A 16,495-nucleotide genomic window follows, 5' to 3' on the forward strand; every position below is an offset into this window, starting at 1 on the left:
GCAGCCTGGTAGGCTACTTAAAATCTATATCCCATCTTGAGGTACAAGCCAAAGATCAAGATAAAACTTTATGACTTGGGTAGCTCCAACCATCACACATAGGCATAATGGAACTTTTAAAATCTTGAATCTGTTTCCAGCTCTGGGAACAAAATGCAGATCTCTTCAAAGAAACTACTTAACCAACATGGATGACCCAGTGATGAAGGAATTAATCCAGGTATTGTTCTCTGTTCAGCTTCATGTTTTCCTGACCTAAGGCAATTTTCCCTTTAGCAAACTGCTGATGGTCTTCCTTTACCTCCAGTGTAAAGATAAGAACATTAAATACAGTGAGGCGATGGAGTCAATGTGACTGCTTTAACCAGATGGGAAGCACAAGCAACATGAGGCAGAATGATAGGGAGTGACTTCCTTCTCAGTGAACACACATTTTATTGGTTTATAGGATAGCCATGCATGAGATTTTAACACTGGCCAGTAAGCACAGTGCCATCTTCTCTCCAAACAGATGATCACAGAATCATAGAATGATTCCATGCTGGACGTATTTCCTGCACAGATCCATAATGGCAGATTATGCCTTCCACTGTTATAGCAAACTAAAGTTTGCAAAACAAAATTTCAAAATTTAGAGAAGGACCTGTGGTGAAGGTATGGGACACTGACATCTAATTAACAGGATGATGACATCATGCAAAATAAGTGTTTGAATCTCACTCCGCTACCTATATTTAACACTACATGAATCTATGAGCTTATGCTGATGTAACAGGACTCTGATTTCTTAACCACTGTTAAGAGACCAGAAAAATGCACTCCCTTCTTCCAGGTTTTCAGTTTTCCTGTGCAAATTCCCCCACTTAATGGTTTAGACTTACCTCAACAGACACTTTAACTATGGTTAACACATCATTTCTTTCAGGGTTTCAAAACTCTGGTTAACATTAAGCTTTACTTAGGGTTAATCACAACTATAATCTGTCCTAAGAAACACCTTAACAATGGTTAAGGTTGATAGAGGAATTTGTAGTGATGGGAAGGCCAATCCATCACCCACAGGGCTCCTTAGATTAGCTCTGTTTGGGAAGCAAGCACAAATATTTCCATTGTTTGAAGAAGAGTGAAAATATCAACACTCCAAACAGACTACCCACCTGCTTGCGTATATATTCCACCATTATTTCTAGACGCCTTGGATCATCACACTGTTTATTAAACAGATTTCTCCAGATGGCTGCTGCAAGTACATGGTCATCTGATAGGATTCCCTAAAATAAAGCAAGAAAAACAAAAAAAAAAGGGAAAATATAAAGCTCTAAACAGTAGACCAGGTTCAGGCTTAATTCATTCTTCTTCAATTGGATCCTTCCTTCAGGAGATACCATTTGAAATGAATGTAGCCAAACCCATGAAAAGTTGCAATTTTCAAAAAGCATATTCAATTCCATCCCCACCTCCCTTTTATTCACATATTATGTGTACAACGATGTGTATTTCATGCATAAGCTGGTACTGGGAGTAGTATTTAGAAAATAAAGCAAGCTTCTATCTTTCATGGCTGCAAAGTGTCAGCAAGCTGCCATTCTGTTTTCTGTGACCTCTGTGTACATATCCTTTCCCTGTTGCACCCGGCTTGTTTTCTATCATCCTGCTCCTGCGTTGGAATGCACAAGATAACTGCTGGAGGTTGTGTGGGGGAGAAGATGCTGTAATGCTTGCCTATTGCTTTTCTCATGAGTACTGCACCTGTGTTTTGTCTGATGTTCTGCCTGGTTCCCATGGACTGGGCGCGCAACCGTTTCATTAGCCCGCCAGCGGGAATGCTATTCATTGGATCTGTATCTGTTTGAATTTCCTTTATTATGCTTGACCTAACTGTGTATCCCCAGTTCTAACAAAGAACGTGTTTGAGTATGTCTTCAACGCTTTGAAATAAATTTTGCTTTTCTTGAAAACGTGGATTTATTCTCGATGCTTGGGGATCCAACATATTGTTAGAACTGGGGATACACCACCTGGGGGGGGGCTGTGGTCACCCGTGCGCAAGCGCGATCGATTCCGCGCTCTGATGACACTTCGCCTTCCCTTTTCCCTGTGGGGGGGGGCCTGGGTTCAGAAATATATGTCTGCTTTTACTGCTGATGATGATGCCTCCCTGAAAACGTTGCCAGATTGTGTCCGTAGCCCTGAAGGTCTGATTTATTCTGGAGACAAACTGTATGTGCCTATTTCGATGAGGAGGGAGGTGATGGATTCTGCTCACGGTTCGAAACTGGCGGGGCATTGGAGTTTTGTTAAATCTCCCGCCCGACCCGGGAGGTGTGTTGTAAGTGTATTTTAAGGGGGGCAGTATGTCAGCAAGCTGCCATTCTGTTTTCTGTGACCTCTGTGTACATATCCTTTCCCTGTTACACCCGGCTTGGCTTCTATCATCCTGCTCCTGCTTTGGAATGCAAAAGATAACTGCTGGAGGTTGTGTGGGGGAGAAGATGCTGTAATGCTTGCCTATTGATTTTCCCAGGACTACTGCACCTGTGTTTTGTCTGATGTTCTGCCTGGTTCCCATGGACTGGGCGCGCAACCGTTTCATTAGCCCGCCAGCGGGAATGCTATTCATTGGATCTGTATCTGTTTGAAGTTCCTTTATTATGCTTGACCTAACTGTGTATCCCCAGTTCTAACAAAGAACGTGTTTGAGTATGTCTTCAACGCTTTGAAATAAATTTTGCTTTTCTTGAAAACGTGGATTTATTCTCGATGCTTGGGGATCCAACATATTGTTAGAACTCTCTTTCTCCTATCGTTCCGAATCTGGCAAGATCATGAGCGGAATTGAGGGAAATCTACCTAACACGGAGGGGGACTCGGGATCGGTCCCACAAACCTCCGCGTCTTTGGTGTTCACGACTGCAGCCTCGATGGAGGGTGCCGTGGGGGGAACGATTCCCCGCCTGCCTGCACATCTGTCTTGGCCGCCTCCGACCCCTTCGCAATGGGGTCCGCGGAAGACTCACCAGCAGGATGATTGGACTATGTACAACACCCAAGGCACCCGTGAGGTGTACTCCCGTCGGGGGAGCGGATTACGTGAGAGTCTGTTTGACAAGGGATTGTTCCCGGAACCTGGGTCTACCTCGGAGAAGGGGAGCCCCAAGCAGGACCTCGAGGAGTGGATGTTCGAGCCGTCGGGACCGCGTGGTCACGCAGAAGATGAGGAGGGCACCGGAGCCCTTACCTGATCCGTAGTTTCCACAAGAGGTTCCCGGACAAACCGGGAGGTCTCCCGCCCAGCCCGGGAGATCTCCCGCCCGACCCGGGAGGTGTGTTGTAAGTGTATTTTAAGGGGGGCAGTATGTCAGCAAGCTGCCATTCTGTTTTCTGTGACCTCTGTGTACATATCCTTTCCCTGTTGCACCCGGCTTGTTTTCTATCATCCTGCTCCTGCGTTGGAATGCACAAGATAACTGCTGGAGGTTGTGTGGGGGAGAAGATGCTGTAATGCTTGCCTATTGCTTTTCTCATGAGTACTGCACCTGTGTTTTGTCTGATGTTCTGCCTGGTTCCCATGGACTGGGCGCGCAACCGTTTCATTAGCCCGCCAGCGGGAATGCTATTCATTGGATCTGTATCTGTTTGAATTTCCTTTATTATGCTTGACCTAACTGTGTATCCCCAGTTCTAACAAAGAACGTGTTTGAGTATGTCTTCAACGCTTTGAAATAAATTTTGCTTTTCTTGAAAACGTGGATTTATTCTCGATGCTTGGGGATCCAACACAAAGATCCATGTGTGCAAATGCCTGACTACTGGTCTAGCTGCAGCCTTTGACACAGTAGATCCTGCTATCCTGTTGAGGCATCTGGAGGCAGAAGTAGGTATCAGAGGATGTGCCCTTGGACTGTTTCAAATTGTTGCAGACAAACAGGACTCTGCCTTTGGAGACCAGCTATCTTCCGTATGGGAGCTATCTTGTGGAGTTCCACAGCGTGCAACCTTTCATGTTATTCTACCTCTCTATAAAATCTTTAGGAGAAATCATTTGTAGCCTTGGAATTGGATGTTATTAATATGCAAATGACACCCAGCTCTGTATCCCTCTGTCCAAATCCCCTGGTGTTGAGCTGCAGGCCAACTGCTGCAGTCAAATGGTTGAAAGTTGAACAAACTGAAACCAAACCTAAATTTATTGATTTATCTGTTATTTATAGTCCACCCTTTTCACTTGGACAAGGCGGATTACACAGAGCGAGTCAATATAATTGACATGATGGGACATTAAATAAATAGTGGAGTAGGAATTAGGGTTGCCGAACCAACCAGAAATCTACAAACAGAACTGAAGCAAAGCATAAATATTACTATGACACATAAAATGATATAAAAATTACATAGTGGGACCTAGATCCTGCAAGCTACACACAGGAGTATAGACAATGGTCGCCAGCCACCTCTGGTCACCAGTGGGCTGAGTTTCGGACTGGCCACAGAGCCATAAGACCCTGCTCTGATGAGCCCAGTTGCTGTGACAGAGCATGGGAAGAGGAGACCTCGCAGCTATGAGGGTCCAAGGCCATGACTGGATTTGTATGCAACAGCTAATACTTTAAATTGAGCCTAGTACCTGATGGGCAGCTAGTGAAATGCCTGCAGGATGGGAGTGATATGCGTGCTCCATCTAGCTCCCGATTATAGCTGAGCCACAGCATTCTGCACCAAGTGGTGTTTCTGAATAGATTTTGAGGGGACACCAATGTATAGTGCATTACAGTAGTCTAGACTCCATGTTATTGTGGCACGGATCCAGGTGGCCAGATCAGCTGTATCAAGGTAAGGGGACATCTTTCGGGCTAGGCTGGGTCAGAAGAAAGCCTTTTCCTCAGCTGCATTAACTTGGTTCTCCAGTAATAACACTGAGTCTAGTATAACCCCAAGGTTCTTAACTGAGTCAGCAAGGGTTGGCTGTTCAGGATTCAATTCCAAATTGTTCACTCTTAGCTAATTACCACAGCAACTAGGCAGTGACCTCTATTGCATTACCAGGGCATTTGGATAAGGATTTACAGAGCCCAGTATCTGCATGCACATCCAACACCAAAGCTGCAAATGATTTGTCTTAAGAGCTTTACATAGAGATTGAAAAGCATGGTGGATAGAATTGCATCCTGTGGAATGCCACGTGATAGGTTCCACACTGATAACAACTGGTCTCCAACAGCAACTCTTTGAGTCTGATCCGTGAGGAATGATTTCAACCAGTTCAGTGTGCATCCCCGATACCTACTTCTGCTTGCAAATGCCTCAACAAGATGGTATGATCTCCTGTAGTAAAGGCTGCAGATAAAACCTTGAAGGACATTGCATTTCCCACTTTTGATAGGGTTCAGGTGACCCTTGTTGATTCGGTTAAGAGCCTTAGGTGTTATTACTGGACCCAACATTGCAGCTGGTGAAACAAGTTAATGCAGCTGCAAAAAAATTGCAAAGCTGAACTATTCAAGAGGGCAGTCTTATACAAGTAATAGGACTATATTATAATGGAATGCTTCAGAAAGATGCTTTAAAGAAGGGAGAGGGCCTGTGTGTGTGTATATATATAGTACAAACTGTCATAAACTCGTGCTTACATGTGTGTTGCGTATTCGTGTGCATGTAAAATGGGTTCCTCTTCTTCGTGCTACCACTCCAAGGTATCAATCCAGCCTCCCATGTTACCAGTGACTTGGGGGGGGGGGTTCACTAGTAAAGACTGCCTCTGATCGAGTACAAAGGGCAGAGTTTCCCACTTACTTCAGCCCGTCTCCTGTGCGTGTGTATTTAAGCATGTTTATCATAAATGAGTGATCTAAGGCACACAAGGAGGACTTTGAATTACAGTCTGCTCTCTTAAACAGGAAAAAAGTTATTGCTATAGATTAAGTTAGAGCACAAGAAAGGGAAAAGAGTATCACGCCTCCTGGTTTACAGGTCTGTTGAAAAGAACAAGAAACATAACACTAACCTAAACTAACACACGAAGCTGCTTTGTATTGAATCAGACCACTGGTCCATCAAGGTCAGTGTTGTCTACTCAGACTGGCAGCAGGCTCTCCAGGGTCACAGGCTGAGAGGTCTTCCACATCACCTACTGCCAGATTATTCAACTGGAAATGCCAGGGATTGAACCTGAGACCTTCTGCATGCCAAGCAGATGCTCTGCTACTAAGCCACAGCCCCTGTAACCAGACATGTCTGTGGAACAAATGCACATCCTGACCCCCACCTGCTCCATGGAAGGGAATCTGACCTCCAGCATTTGAACAAAGATGAATGGATGTTTCAGCCTTTTAACCCTTCCTACCTTTGTTGGTGGGAAGTCTCTCCCCACTTTTGGGAACTTGCCCAATGTGGAGAGGTGAACCTCAATCTCCCAGTCAAACTAGGGCACACATCCCACACATCTCAATACCATGATCATGTTCTACAATGGCTATCCATCTTGCCCTCCCTGCCAGATAGGCAAATGGCTCTCTTTCTGCGGAAATAAATCTCTGCGCTCTCTCACCGCTTGGTGCATTTTATGGCTCTCTTCTCCGGGAAAACAACAGCTGTCAGGACCCCAGGATCTCCCTGATGCACTCCAAATCACAGCACATACTACCTATTGCTGTATGTATTACCCTGCTTTGTAATTTCTGCTTTGTTTAATATGTCATGTTAAAACCTATGCTTTGTTTTAGCTCTGACTCAGATTTCTAATTGGTTCCAGACATCTGCAATCCTAATCCTATTACGCTGCTTACTGGATGTCCCATCCTGTTGACTGTACTGATTTATACTGTGTAATCTGCCTTGCAGAATATTTATTTATGTCATATATAAACTTTACAAAGCCATTCACATGTCTGAGCAGAACTACCATCACCTGAAGTGTAAGCAGTTAGTTCCCGGTATTAAAAGAAAAACTCAAAAGGTTGTGTAAAAGGTTCAGCTATGAATCCAGAATCAGACCATGCCAGATTTCCTGCAAAACATACAGTGCTCTAGGTGCAAAAGATACTCCCCAAGAGTTTCTGGCCAAATCACCTAACTAGCTTCAGTCCTCATCCCAGAAAGAGAATAGGTTAGGCAGGAGAGCACTTAACAAGCACATTAATTTAATTGGCATAATCCATAGTTTGCAAAATCACAAATATTTGTCACAGAAATTAGCTCAATTTTGTGCAGAACTTGATTTAACACCCCCCCCAAAAAAAAACCCCAGAACCCTCACTTGTTTATTTTGTCTTTTATACATGTGGTGCTAATTGTGTAATTAAGTAATTAATATCACCTCATCATATCCAAAAATTGCTGCATAGAAGTTTTCTGTCATGTTCTTCATACTTTCTTTCAGGGCAACAGAATCAATCTGAAAACAAAACAGGCACAATTAAATGTTTAAGTACAGAGTAGGGCAACCAAGGTAATTTCCCTATGAGGAAAGGCTGAAGAGTCTGGGACTTTTCAATTTAGAAAAGAGATGACTAAGGGGGGGGGGGTATGACAGATATTTATAAAATTATGCATAGGGTGGAGAGAGATGACGAAGAAATTGTTCTCCCTCTCCCAAAATACAAGAACTCAAGGGCATCCAATGAAGCTGATGGGCAATGGGTTCAGGGTGGACAAAAGGAAACACTACTTTACACAAAGAGTGATTAAAATGTGGGAGTTGCTGCTAGAGGATGTGGTAATGGCCACAGGAATAAACAGCTTTAAAAGAGGATTAGATAGATTCATGGAGGATAAGTCTATAAGTCTACTAGCCAGGGTGGCTAAGGGGAACCTCCACTTTCAGAGGCAGTCAATCCCTGAATTCCGAGCAAGGAGGTGACATCAGGGGAAGGTCTCAGCCTCTACGCCCTGTTGTTGGCCATCCAGAGGAACCGGTTGGCCACTCTGTGAGACAGGGTGTTAGACTATTGGTCTTATGCAGCAGGGTTCTTCTTATGTTCTTATTCAGCAAATGAGAGGTGAAAGCAACACAACTGAAATCTACTTCATATAGATGTAGTTTGGGTAGGTAAGAACCACAATCCTAGTGGGTCGGTATTTCTGAACACAAGAATTACACAGAATGGGAACTGTGGGACATACAGGAAGAGGGGATGCATGTTCAAATGCCCAACCCTGACTGTATTTGCACAGGCTATACACCATCATACATCTAATGCTGAACCTGACCGGCCCTCAACATGCCAATCAAGAAAAGTCACACATTGTACAGTCAGGGAAGATTGGGGAAAAACTGCAAGTTGAAAAAAGATCCTGTAAACTTTTTTTAAATGGGGGGGGACTCCCTAAACAAGGGCAACAGTAGGTTGCAAGACCTCAGCCGACATGCACAGCCAGGGCTGGGGGGGGGGGGCAAAATGGCAGGCCCTGGGAGGGGAGCGGGGGGGGGGGCAAAGCAGAGGGCAACAGCAGTTGCCAGGACAGGGAGAAACCATCAGTCTGTGGCAGGAGTCCCAAGGTGTTCGGGCTTGGAAGGGGAAAAAGGCACCAGGAGGACAAGACAGCAGGAGGAAGAAGGAAACTAGCACTGGGGAGAAGAGAGGACAAGGCAGCAGGAGGTCATGGGAGGAAAGAGGTGGCAGCAGTGCAAGAAGCAAGGGGCTGGCTAAGAGGAGGATTCAGGAGGGCAAGGAGAGGAAGGGCAGAGTAAGACAGCTAGAGGAGAAAGCAGAGACCAAGAGGGGGATTAAGGATAGTTCCATATGGAATATATGCAGCACAAAACACTCCAAACTAATGTCCTATATCTCAGAGAGAATAACATCAAGCCAAACTCAGAATAACCACTGAAGAAAAAATGTGAGGCACTACAGTCGAATGGGATGCCATGCGAGAGAACACGCAGGCATGCATGTTGCTCAAATGTTTGGCTTACAGAACATGTAACCATCATGGTCTGAGGAGCTGCAGAATCTGCCTCACAAAGGAAACCATGAATACCTCCATACACCAGCCTCACTGCTTTGATATAACAGGCCAGTATTGCTTCATCAATGATGTCATCAAAGACCTATTAATATGCATATAGCCCTGCGGTTATTGCCTTGTAATAATTTCTCCCTCAAACAGCTAATTAGTTCATGTCATAGTATCAAACCTATGGCTTATATATATTCTTCCATTAAACTGCTATCCTTCATAACTTTCTTTTTATAATACATGCATACAGTGCAACCACAAGGGGGGGAAGTTCTTTTATGTCTGTTACTCATATTTTTCCATTTATATAAACTATTAAAATTCATGCATATATTTTATAGGCTATCAAAATTTGGTCACTGGGCTATTACTGAATCTTTAATGAAAAAGTGCTAAATAGAAGAAATCACAGGGTTAAATGATGACTGCAACCCCTGTAATGACTTAATTAAAATTTTATTGAGTACATAAACTATGATGTCACTTTTAGCCAACCAGGCTCAAACTTTCGAGGCATGTCGGAGACCATGGCTTTTCTCAATAGAACATACTCCTAACTAAGCAGCATTTCTATACTCTAATAAGGGGGAGCAGGTCTCATGTAACACACTCAATAAATTATCCCTCCATTTTTAAAACAAACAAATTCCATGAGTTATAATATATTTGCCATGCACTTTTTATGACATAATAAAAATGTTACCTTAAGGATTACTTAACACATACTACAAATGTTACAGCAGGCAATTGCAAGGGGGGCAAAGAAAATAAACAGCACCATTACAGGGACAAGTCCTGGACTTTGCATCCCTAGGGGAGCAGCTCACTATATAAAAGCAAAAGGCAGCAGCCTTATGTTAGTAAGAAAGAGATTAATAAGGAGATAACAAAGTTAAGAAAACATGGCAATAAATAAAATGTGACTCTTGCACTGAAAGGGGGGACAGCGTCCTGGATAACATCATTTTAAAAAAATAATAAAGGGCTAACACAGTATTTGGAGGCAACCAGAGAAACACTATCTCATTAAAACAAATAAACTAAAAGAAGGGCTCTTTTGAAACATTCCTTTCTTACTCCTGTCTTCCCATCATGGGCGAATTTCAGTACCTTAAAGCAATGGCAGGGGCTACACTGACTACAAGCTTGTGCCAAGTGGCACGTACAATTTAAAATTACTATTCAGTGATAGCTGCTGGATTCCCCCTGCAAGTTAAAACTCCTGCAGATTTCTGTTAAAAGCAAATTTTGGATAATCAATATTCCAGCCCTGCTTTGATTAAGAGGTGATGAAGAACTTTAGAAGGCTTTACAAATAACACTAGTGGGTTAATGTAAGAGCAGTCCTGCTGGATCCGACCAATGGTCCATCTAGTCCAGCAGCCTGTTTCACACAGTGGCCAACCAGTTGCCCTGGAGGGTCAACAAACAGCACACAGAGGACAGGGCCTTCCCCAGATGGTGCTTCCTAGCACTGGTAATTCAGACGTTTGTGTCCTTTTTATATGGAAGTTCCCTCTGGTCACCATGGCTAGCAACTAGTGGGTTCTGGGACTTCTGGGAAGGTCATTCCAAGGAATGAATCAAAAGCTCTGTTCAAAAATCTAAAATAGGTTCTGGGTCTCTCCACCTAAGGAATTCTGGTATACTAACTCAAAAATGTGTTTAGGCGTATGAACCATTTCACATTTAATCTGCCAGGTCTCTGAGTAAGCAACTTCTATCTAATGCAATCTATATTTATACACAACAAACTATGGCAGGTCCTTAAAGAGACGGGAGTACCAGACCACCTCACATGTCTCTTGAGAAACCTGTATAAGGGTCAAGAAGCAACAGTTAGAAACGGATATGGAACAACTGATTGGTTTAGCATAGGAAAAGGAGTACGACAAGGATGTATATTGTCACCTTGCTTATTTAATATATATGCAGAGTACATCATGCGAAATGCTGGCCTGGATGAATCACAAGCGGGAATTAAGATTGCTGGGGAAAAGATCAACAACCTCAGATATGCAGACGATACCACTCTAATGGCAGAAAGTGAAGAGGACCTAAAGAGCCTCTTGTTCAGGGTAAAAGAGGAGAGCACAAAAGTGGGCTTGAAGCTCAACATCAAAAAAAACTAAGATCATGGCATCCGGCCCCATCACTCCTTGGCAAATAGAAGGGGAAGTCGTGGAAGTAGTGACAGACTTCACGTTCCTGGGATCCCAGATCACCGCAGACTGTGACAGCAGCCATGAAATTAAAAGACGCCTGCTCCTTGGGAGGAAAGCGATGGCGAACCTAAACAGCATGATAAAAAGTAGAGACATCACCCTGCCAACAAAAGTCCGCATGGTCAAAGCAATGGTATTCCCAGTAGTCATGTATGGATGCGAGAGTTGGACTATAAGGAAGGCCGAGTGCCGAAGAATAGATTCTTTTGAACTATGGTGCTGGAGAAGACTCTTGAGAGTCCCTTGAACTGCAAGAAGATCAAATCAGTCAATCCTAAAAGAAATCAAGCCTGACTGTTCCCTGGAAGGCCAGATAATGAAACTGAAGCTCAGATACTTTGGCCACCAAATGAGAAGGGAGCACTCACTGGAGAAGACCCTGATGCTGGGAAAGATTGAAGGTCAAAGAAGACGGGGACGGCAAAGGATGAGATGGTTAGACAGTGTCACAGATGCAACGAACATGAAGTTGAGCAAACCTCAGCGGAAGACCGGAAGGCCTGGCGTGATCTGGTCCATGGGGTCACGAAGAGTCGGACTCGACTGTGCAACTGAACAACAGTAACAATATTTATATAAGTGTGTCATTCCCTCCTGCTGTATTAGTTATATTTGAACTTTGCATTTTGAAAAACAGAAATTTAGCTTTGAAATGTTGTCAAATGTGGTGCAAAATTTGCTGCTCCTAGCAATGCATATGATTGAACAGATGGAATACAGTTTTGCTTTCTTAAAGCACTTCTCCTGCCCAAGGCATCATACTCACGCTTGCTACAAAACAGTTAACAGTTAAATATTTTCTTGCCAATATTTTAAGAGTGTAGAAGGTTCCAAATTGCTGGTAAAATAAACAATGCCAGACTGTGAAAACTCCTGGCTGCCATGCTCTCTGATGTTAACAAGAGTTTCTTTATTACTGTAACCTTTCTGAAGTGAATAAAAATTATTTCTCTGCCCTACTTCTGCCCTCAAGTAAAAGGAAAAGAAGGAAAGTGAACCACAAAAAGTTACACAGTATGAAGCCTAGAATACTGAATTCTCATTTTAAATGTCTATTTATACCTTATTATATATATATATATATTGTTCCCCAGTTTAAAAGTCTTATGTTCCACAGGTACAACAGTTTCTGATTTTGTAATTCTCCATTTATTAATTTCTATTGAATGAATGATAACTATGAGGGACACTTTGATGTTTCCCCCTGATATGTTCTGGAGCCAGAAAGGTATTTTTCCACCTAATATTTTGGGAAAGGGGCATTGCTCCTTCATTTGAGGCAAATAATTGCCACAACTGGAGAAGTAACTATGCTAAAGCACAAATTGATTTTTCTAAGTACATTTTCTGTACAGGCTTTTCCAGGGCATGATCCAGCTAAAATCAGATACTTTTAAGCTCTAGCAATTTCACTAGGAGAAAATTAAGCACATATGTAACTTTCTCACTGAAATCAATACAGCTGAAAAGAATTAAACTTTGGCTAGATTGTGCATTCAGGGTTTAACTTATGTTTACCTGCAATCAGGATTTGGAAAAAAATATTTTCAGAACAGATGATAACATATTATGTCCTCCCCTTTGGGACACTAGCCAGGTTTTTGGTGATTTCTCTACTAAGAAGGGGGGGGGGGAGAGAGAGAATTTAGAGCACTGATACACTGGACAGAAGAGACCAGAAATACATTATTCTCAAAATATTTACTTTAAAATTCTCAGTGAATTCTAATTTTAAACATTCATCAGATGGAAACACCGGACTCACCATGAGGGTTTCTTCTCATCAGTGGATTTAAAGGTTCTGCCTTCTCCCTGCTCCATGGTCAGGACACATGCACTTGATTCCCCCCACCCCAGTTCATGTCCTACCAATCTTCTGAGGAAGATGGATCCACCCTCTAGAAGAGCAATCACAGATGAACATCAACTACTACCTGGAGACCTGTAACCAGAGATATTGTAAGGCTAAAGAAAAGAAGAAATCCCAGACAGTCTCCCTGTCAACCTAGGGAGTTTCTCTCCAATTCCTTCTCCAGCAACATCGGCAGGGAAGGATACCTTCCAGTCCACTGATGAGAAGATACCCTCGTGGCAAGTCAAATGTTTTGTTTTCCATTAATGCAGGAAGGTATCCTTGTATGAGATAATCAAAATCTCTATTATCCTGGATGGTAAAATAGAGGAGAAGAATTATTGAGGAACTACCTTTTGGAGAACTCTTTTGACAAACACAGTCTCAGCTGAGGCAAACATGTCTATTCTGTAGTGTCTCATGAAAGTAGAGGCCAGGGCCCAAGTTGCTGCCCTAGAGATTTCAACAATGGACGGACAGGTGTAGAGGGCTGCAGAAGTAGTGACTTCTCTCACAGAACAGGGTGAAGAAGATGTTGAATGTCATAAGCCAAGAAAATCCAAGTTCTGATGTATCTGGCTATGGTTGCTGATAACGGCATCTTTTTCATAGTATTGAATTAAGGAGAAGACGAACAAGACATTGAAGTTCTGAAGGCTGCTGTTCTCTTAACGCAGATGCAGAAGGCCCTCCATACATCTAATTTATGCCAGTCATGTTCCTTAACAATGGCTGGGATGAGGCCAGAATGAAGGACGGTGGATCTCCTGATCACTGCGGAACAAAGCTAACTTGTGTTGTATATAGGAGGAATCCATGTGCGTGAAAGCTCACCAAATTCTCCTGAGAAAAACAAAGCCTGTCTCTGATTGAGAGGGCAGCAAGTTCTGAAATCCTCCAAAGTTTCAGTTACAAGAAAGGCTACCTTGAAAGACGGATTTTTAATTGGAATTGACCTCAAATGTTCAAATGGAGGTTTGTGTAGAACTCTCAATACCTGAATGGGAGGATTGGAGAGGGCTGCTCTCCTTAGGAAAGGCTTTATATGACTGTGTCTGGAAAGAGGTAGTCCTGCAATGGGCCAGAGAACTGACGAGAAGGCTAACACCTGACACCAAAGTGTTGGGCACTGATCCAGGCCATCCTGCAGGAAGCAAAGGACTTCTGGTACACTTGCTGCAGGTGGTCTAGTTTTCTTTCTGTGGCGCAACCTGTGGAAAGTTTTTCCAAGTGGCTTCATAGATCTTAGAAGCCAAGCTCACTTTAATGACTTTTTTGGACAGCCATGTCACTGTACTACCCTCCTTCCAATTTCCATGTGGACAGGCAGAGCCAATTGCATTGGGAGGGAATACAGGACCCTAGAGGAGAATATCATATTGTTGGATGAGGATGCAAAAGTCTTCTACCACATGTGAGAGTAACACGAGACAGATTGCTCTTAGCTCGAGCCAACTGATGCTGTGCTTTTTCTCTATGTCACTCCACTTCCTTTGGGCGACCAACTGATGGCAGTGTGCTCCCGAGGAGACTGGCATCTGCTGTGATTTCCACTCTGGGTAGTTCTGCAAAGGAACTGTCTCTCCTCAGACGGGAGTTCCAGAGCCACCACTGGAAGAAGCAGTATATACTGGGTGAAACCATTATGTTCCCTGTGATGATGCTGAAGGATATCTCATTGATAGGGCAGTAGGTGCCATTGAAAGGGACAAGAGCGGAATGAGGTTCATGGCACAATTTCCAGACAGGAGATCATAAGACCCAGCACAGGTGCCAAGGCCATCAGTGTACGGATGTCAGGTGTAGGAGGGGAGCAATTGCTGCCTTGAGACTGAGGTGATGTTCTTCTGGGAGTGAGGCAGTGGATTGTCTATTGATGTCCCTAGATGTGAAAGCATGAGGATGCTCTTCTAGTAGATCACCAGGAACCCATGACAGTGGAGAACCTGTAGGGTTGTTTGGAAGTTTCAGAGGTCCTGTGTTCTGGATGGTGACCTCATTAGAAAGTTGTTCACATAGGGCCAGATGTGTATACCCTGTGTCCTGAGATGGGCCACTAGTGCAGTCATCAACTTGTTGAAGCCTCAGGGGGAAGAGAATAACCCAAATTGAAGGGCCTTGTACTGAAAATGCTTGTAACCACAGGCCAAGTGAAGGTACAGTCTGGAGCTTGGATGTATGGAAATGTGTAAGTAAGCCTCCTGGAGATATGAAGGCTAATTAATCAGCTATCTGGAGACTCTGCTATGGCCATGCAAAATGTCCTCTTTCTCATGAGTCTGTTGAGGTGCATTAGGTCTAGAATTGCCCTCTTGATTTTTCTTAGGCATGACAAACATGATGAATTTTTCAGGACCTATTATTTCTTTCTCTGGTATTGGTTCTATGGCTCTCCAGCAGGTTATTGATGGCTTGGAGCATGTTGATGTCATTCTGGCTTGCTGAATCTTGGGGAAAGAAGAAACCTGTTTCTTGGAGGATGGAGGTGGTCTGTGACATACCCCAAATTGATACTCTGGCACACTCGTCTTGAGTGGAACAAAACCAAGCAGTGAGGTGAAGGACTGAAGTCAATTGGCAAAAACATGTTCGGTCAGAGTCACAAATGGTCTATATTTGAGATAATTGTACAATTTTATTTTGATTCGAGGCTACTATTTGGGTCTACCTTTGTTTTTATCTGATTTGTAATAAATACATGTGTTTTTGTATATTTGGTAATATTTATGTTTTATGTTTAGATCTAGAAGTACTGCACCCTCACATTCCCTGCTAGTCTTAGACCAAACATGACCTTCCCCAGAAGATGCAGAAAATCCTCCTGGAACAGCTTGGTGAATGCTGGGCAAGAAGAAGTTATGCCTTTCCCTGAACACTCCCCCTCTTCTGAAGCCATGGAGTCTGAAGCAACATTGCAGTGCAGTCACTCCAAATGGCCAGAGGGGGCAGAGGATCTAGACCCTGAGACCGCAGATGGGGTTGAGAGCTGGCCTTGTAGTCTGCTGGGCCTATAAGAGGGGCTGCGATGTCTGGCCCTGTAGGTAGTTCTGGGATCTGGGAAATAACAGCCAGGTTCCTCAGAGGAATGTCTCTAGCATCTGCTGGATCCCTTTCCTGTGTCCCCCTGTAAGAAAGGTGCAAGAAGACGAGTAAGGAGGGAGGAAGAGGAGGAATCCTCATCCTTCTATCTATGGTGTCTCCTTTTTCACAACTCCCCCCCCCCTTCAGAGCCTGTTTCCGTTCACCACTTGCTTAGTAATGTAGGTGCAGAAGTCCGGGTGAAATGAAGCCACGTTGATTATGGGGGGGGGGAGCCATCCTCTGAAAGCAAATGAGGCCCCCTATTGCCTCATCTTCTGTCTTGGGGAACCTTTCCTGTGGCCAAGCCCTTTCAGCACTAGTACTTGCCAGGACCTCCTGGCCTTGTGTAGCTGATGGGATGAGAGATCACTAAACTTTCAGA

The 16,495-nt window shown here is 43.7% G+C and overlaps 1 protein-coding gene across 3 annotated transcripts in view; it reads right to left on the bottom strand.

Annotated features, from left to right (window-relative positions):
- Positions 1 to 16,495, bottom strand: part of LOC107107852 (ubiquinol-cytochrome-c reductase complex assembly factor 1) — a 65,775-nt gene that overhangs the window by 1,764 nt on the left and 47,516 nt on the right. For all 3 annotated transcript variants that reach the window (XM_015408205.1, XM_015408204.1, XM_015408206.1), the window contains 2 exons: positions 7,313 to 7,390; positions 1,158 to 1,271 (listed from right to left, as the gene is read on the bottom strand). In XM_015408205.1, coding sequence (XP_015263691.1) covers positions 1,158 to 1,271; positions 7,313 to 7,390 — 192 coding nt within the window. The remainder of the gene's footprint in view (positions 1 to 1,157; positions 1,272 to 7,312; positions 7,391 to 16,495) is intronic.

The sequence above is a fragment of the Gekko japonicus genome, unplaced genomic scaffold (assembly GCF_001447785.1).
Source record: "Gekko japonicus isolate JY-2015 unplaced genomic scaffold, Gekko_japonicus_V1.1 scaffold211, whole genome shotgun sequence".
NCBI classification, from domain to species: domain Eukaryota; kingdom Metazoa; phylum Chordata; class Lepidosauria; order Squamata; family Gekkonidae; genus Gekko; species Gekko japonicus.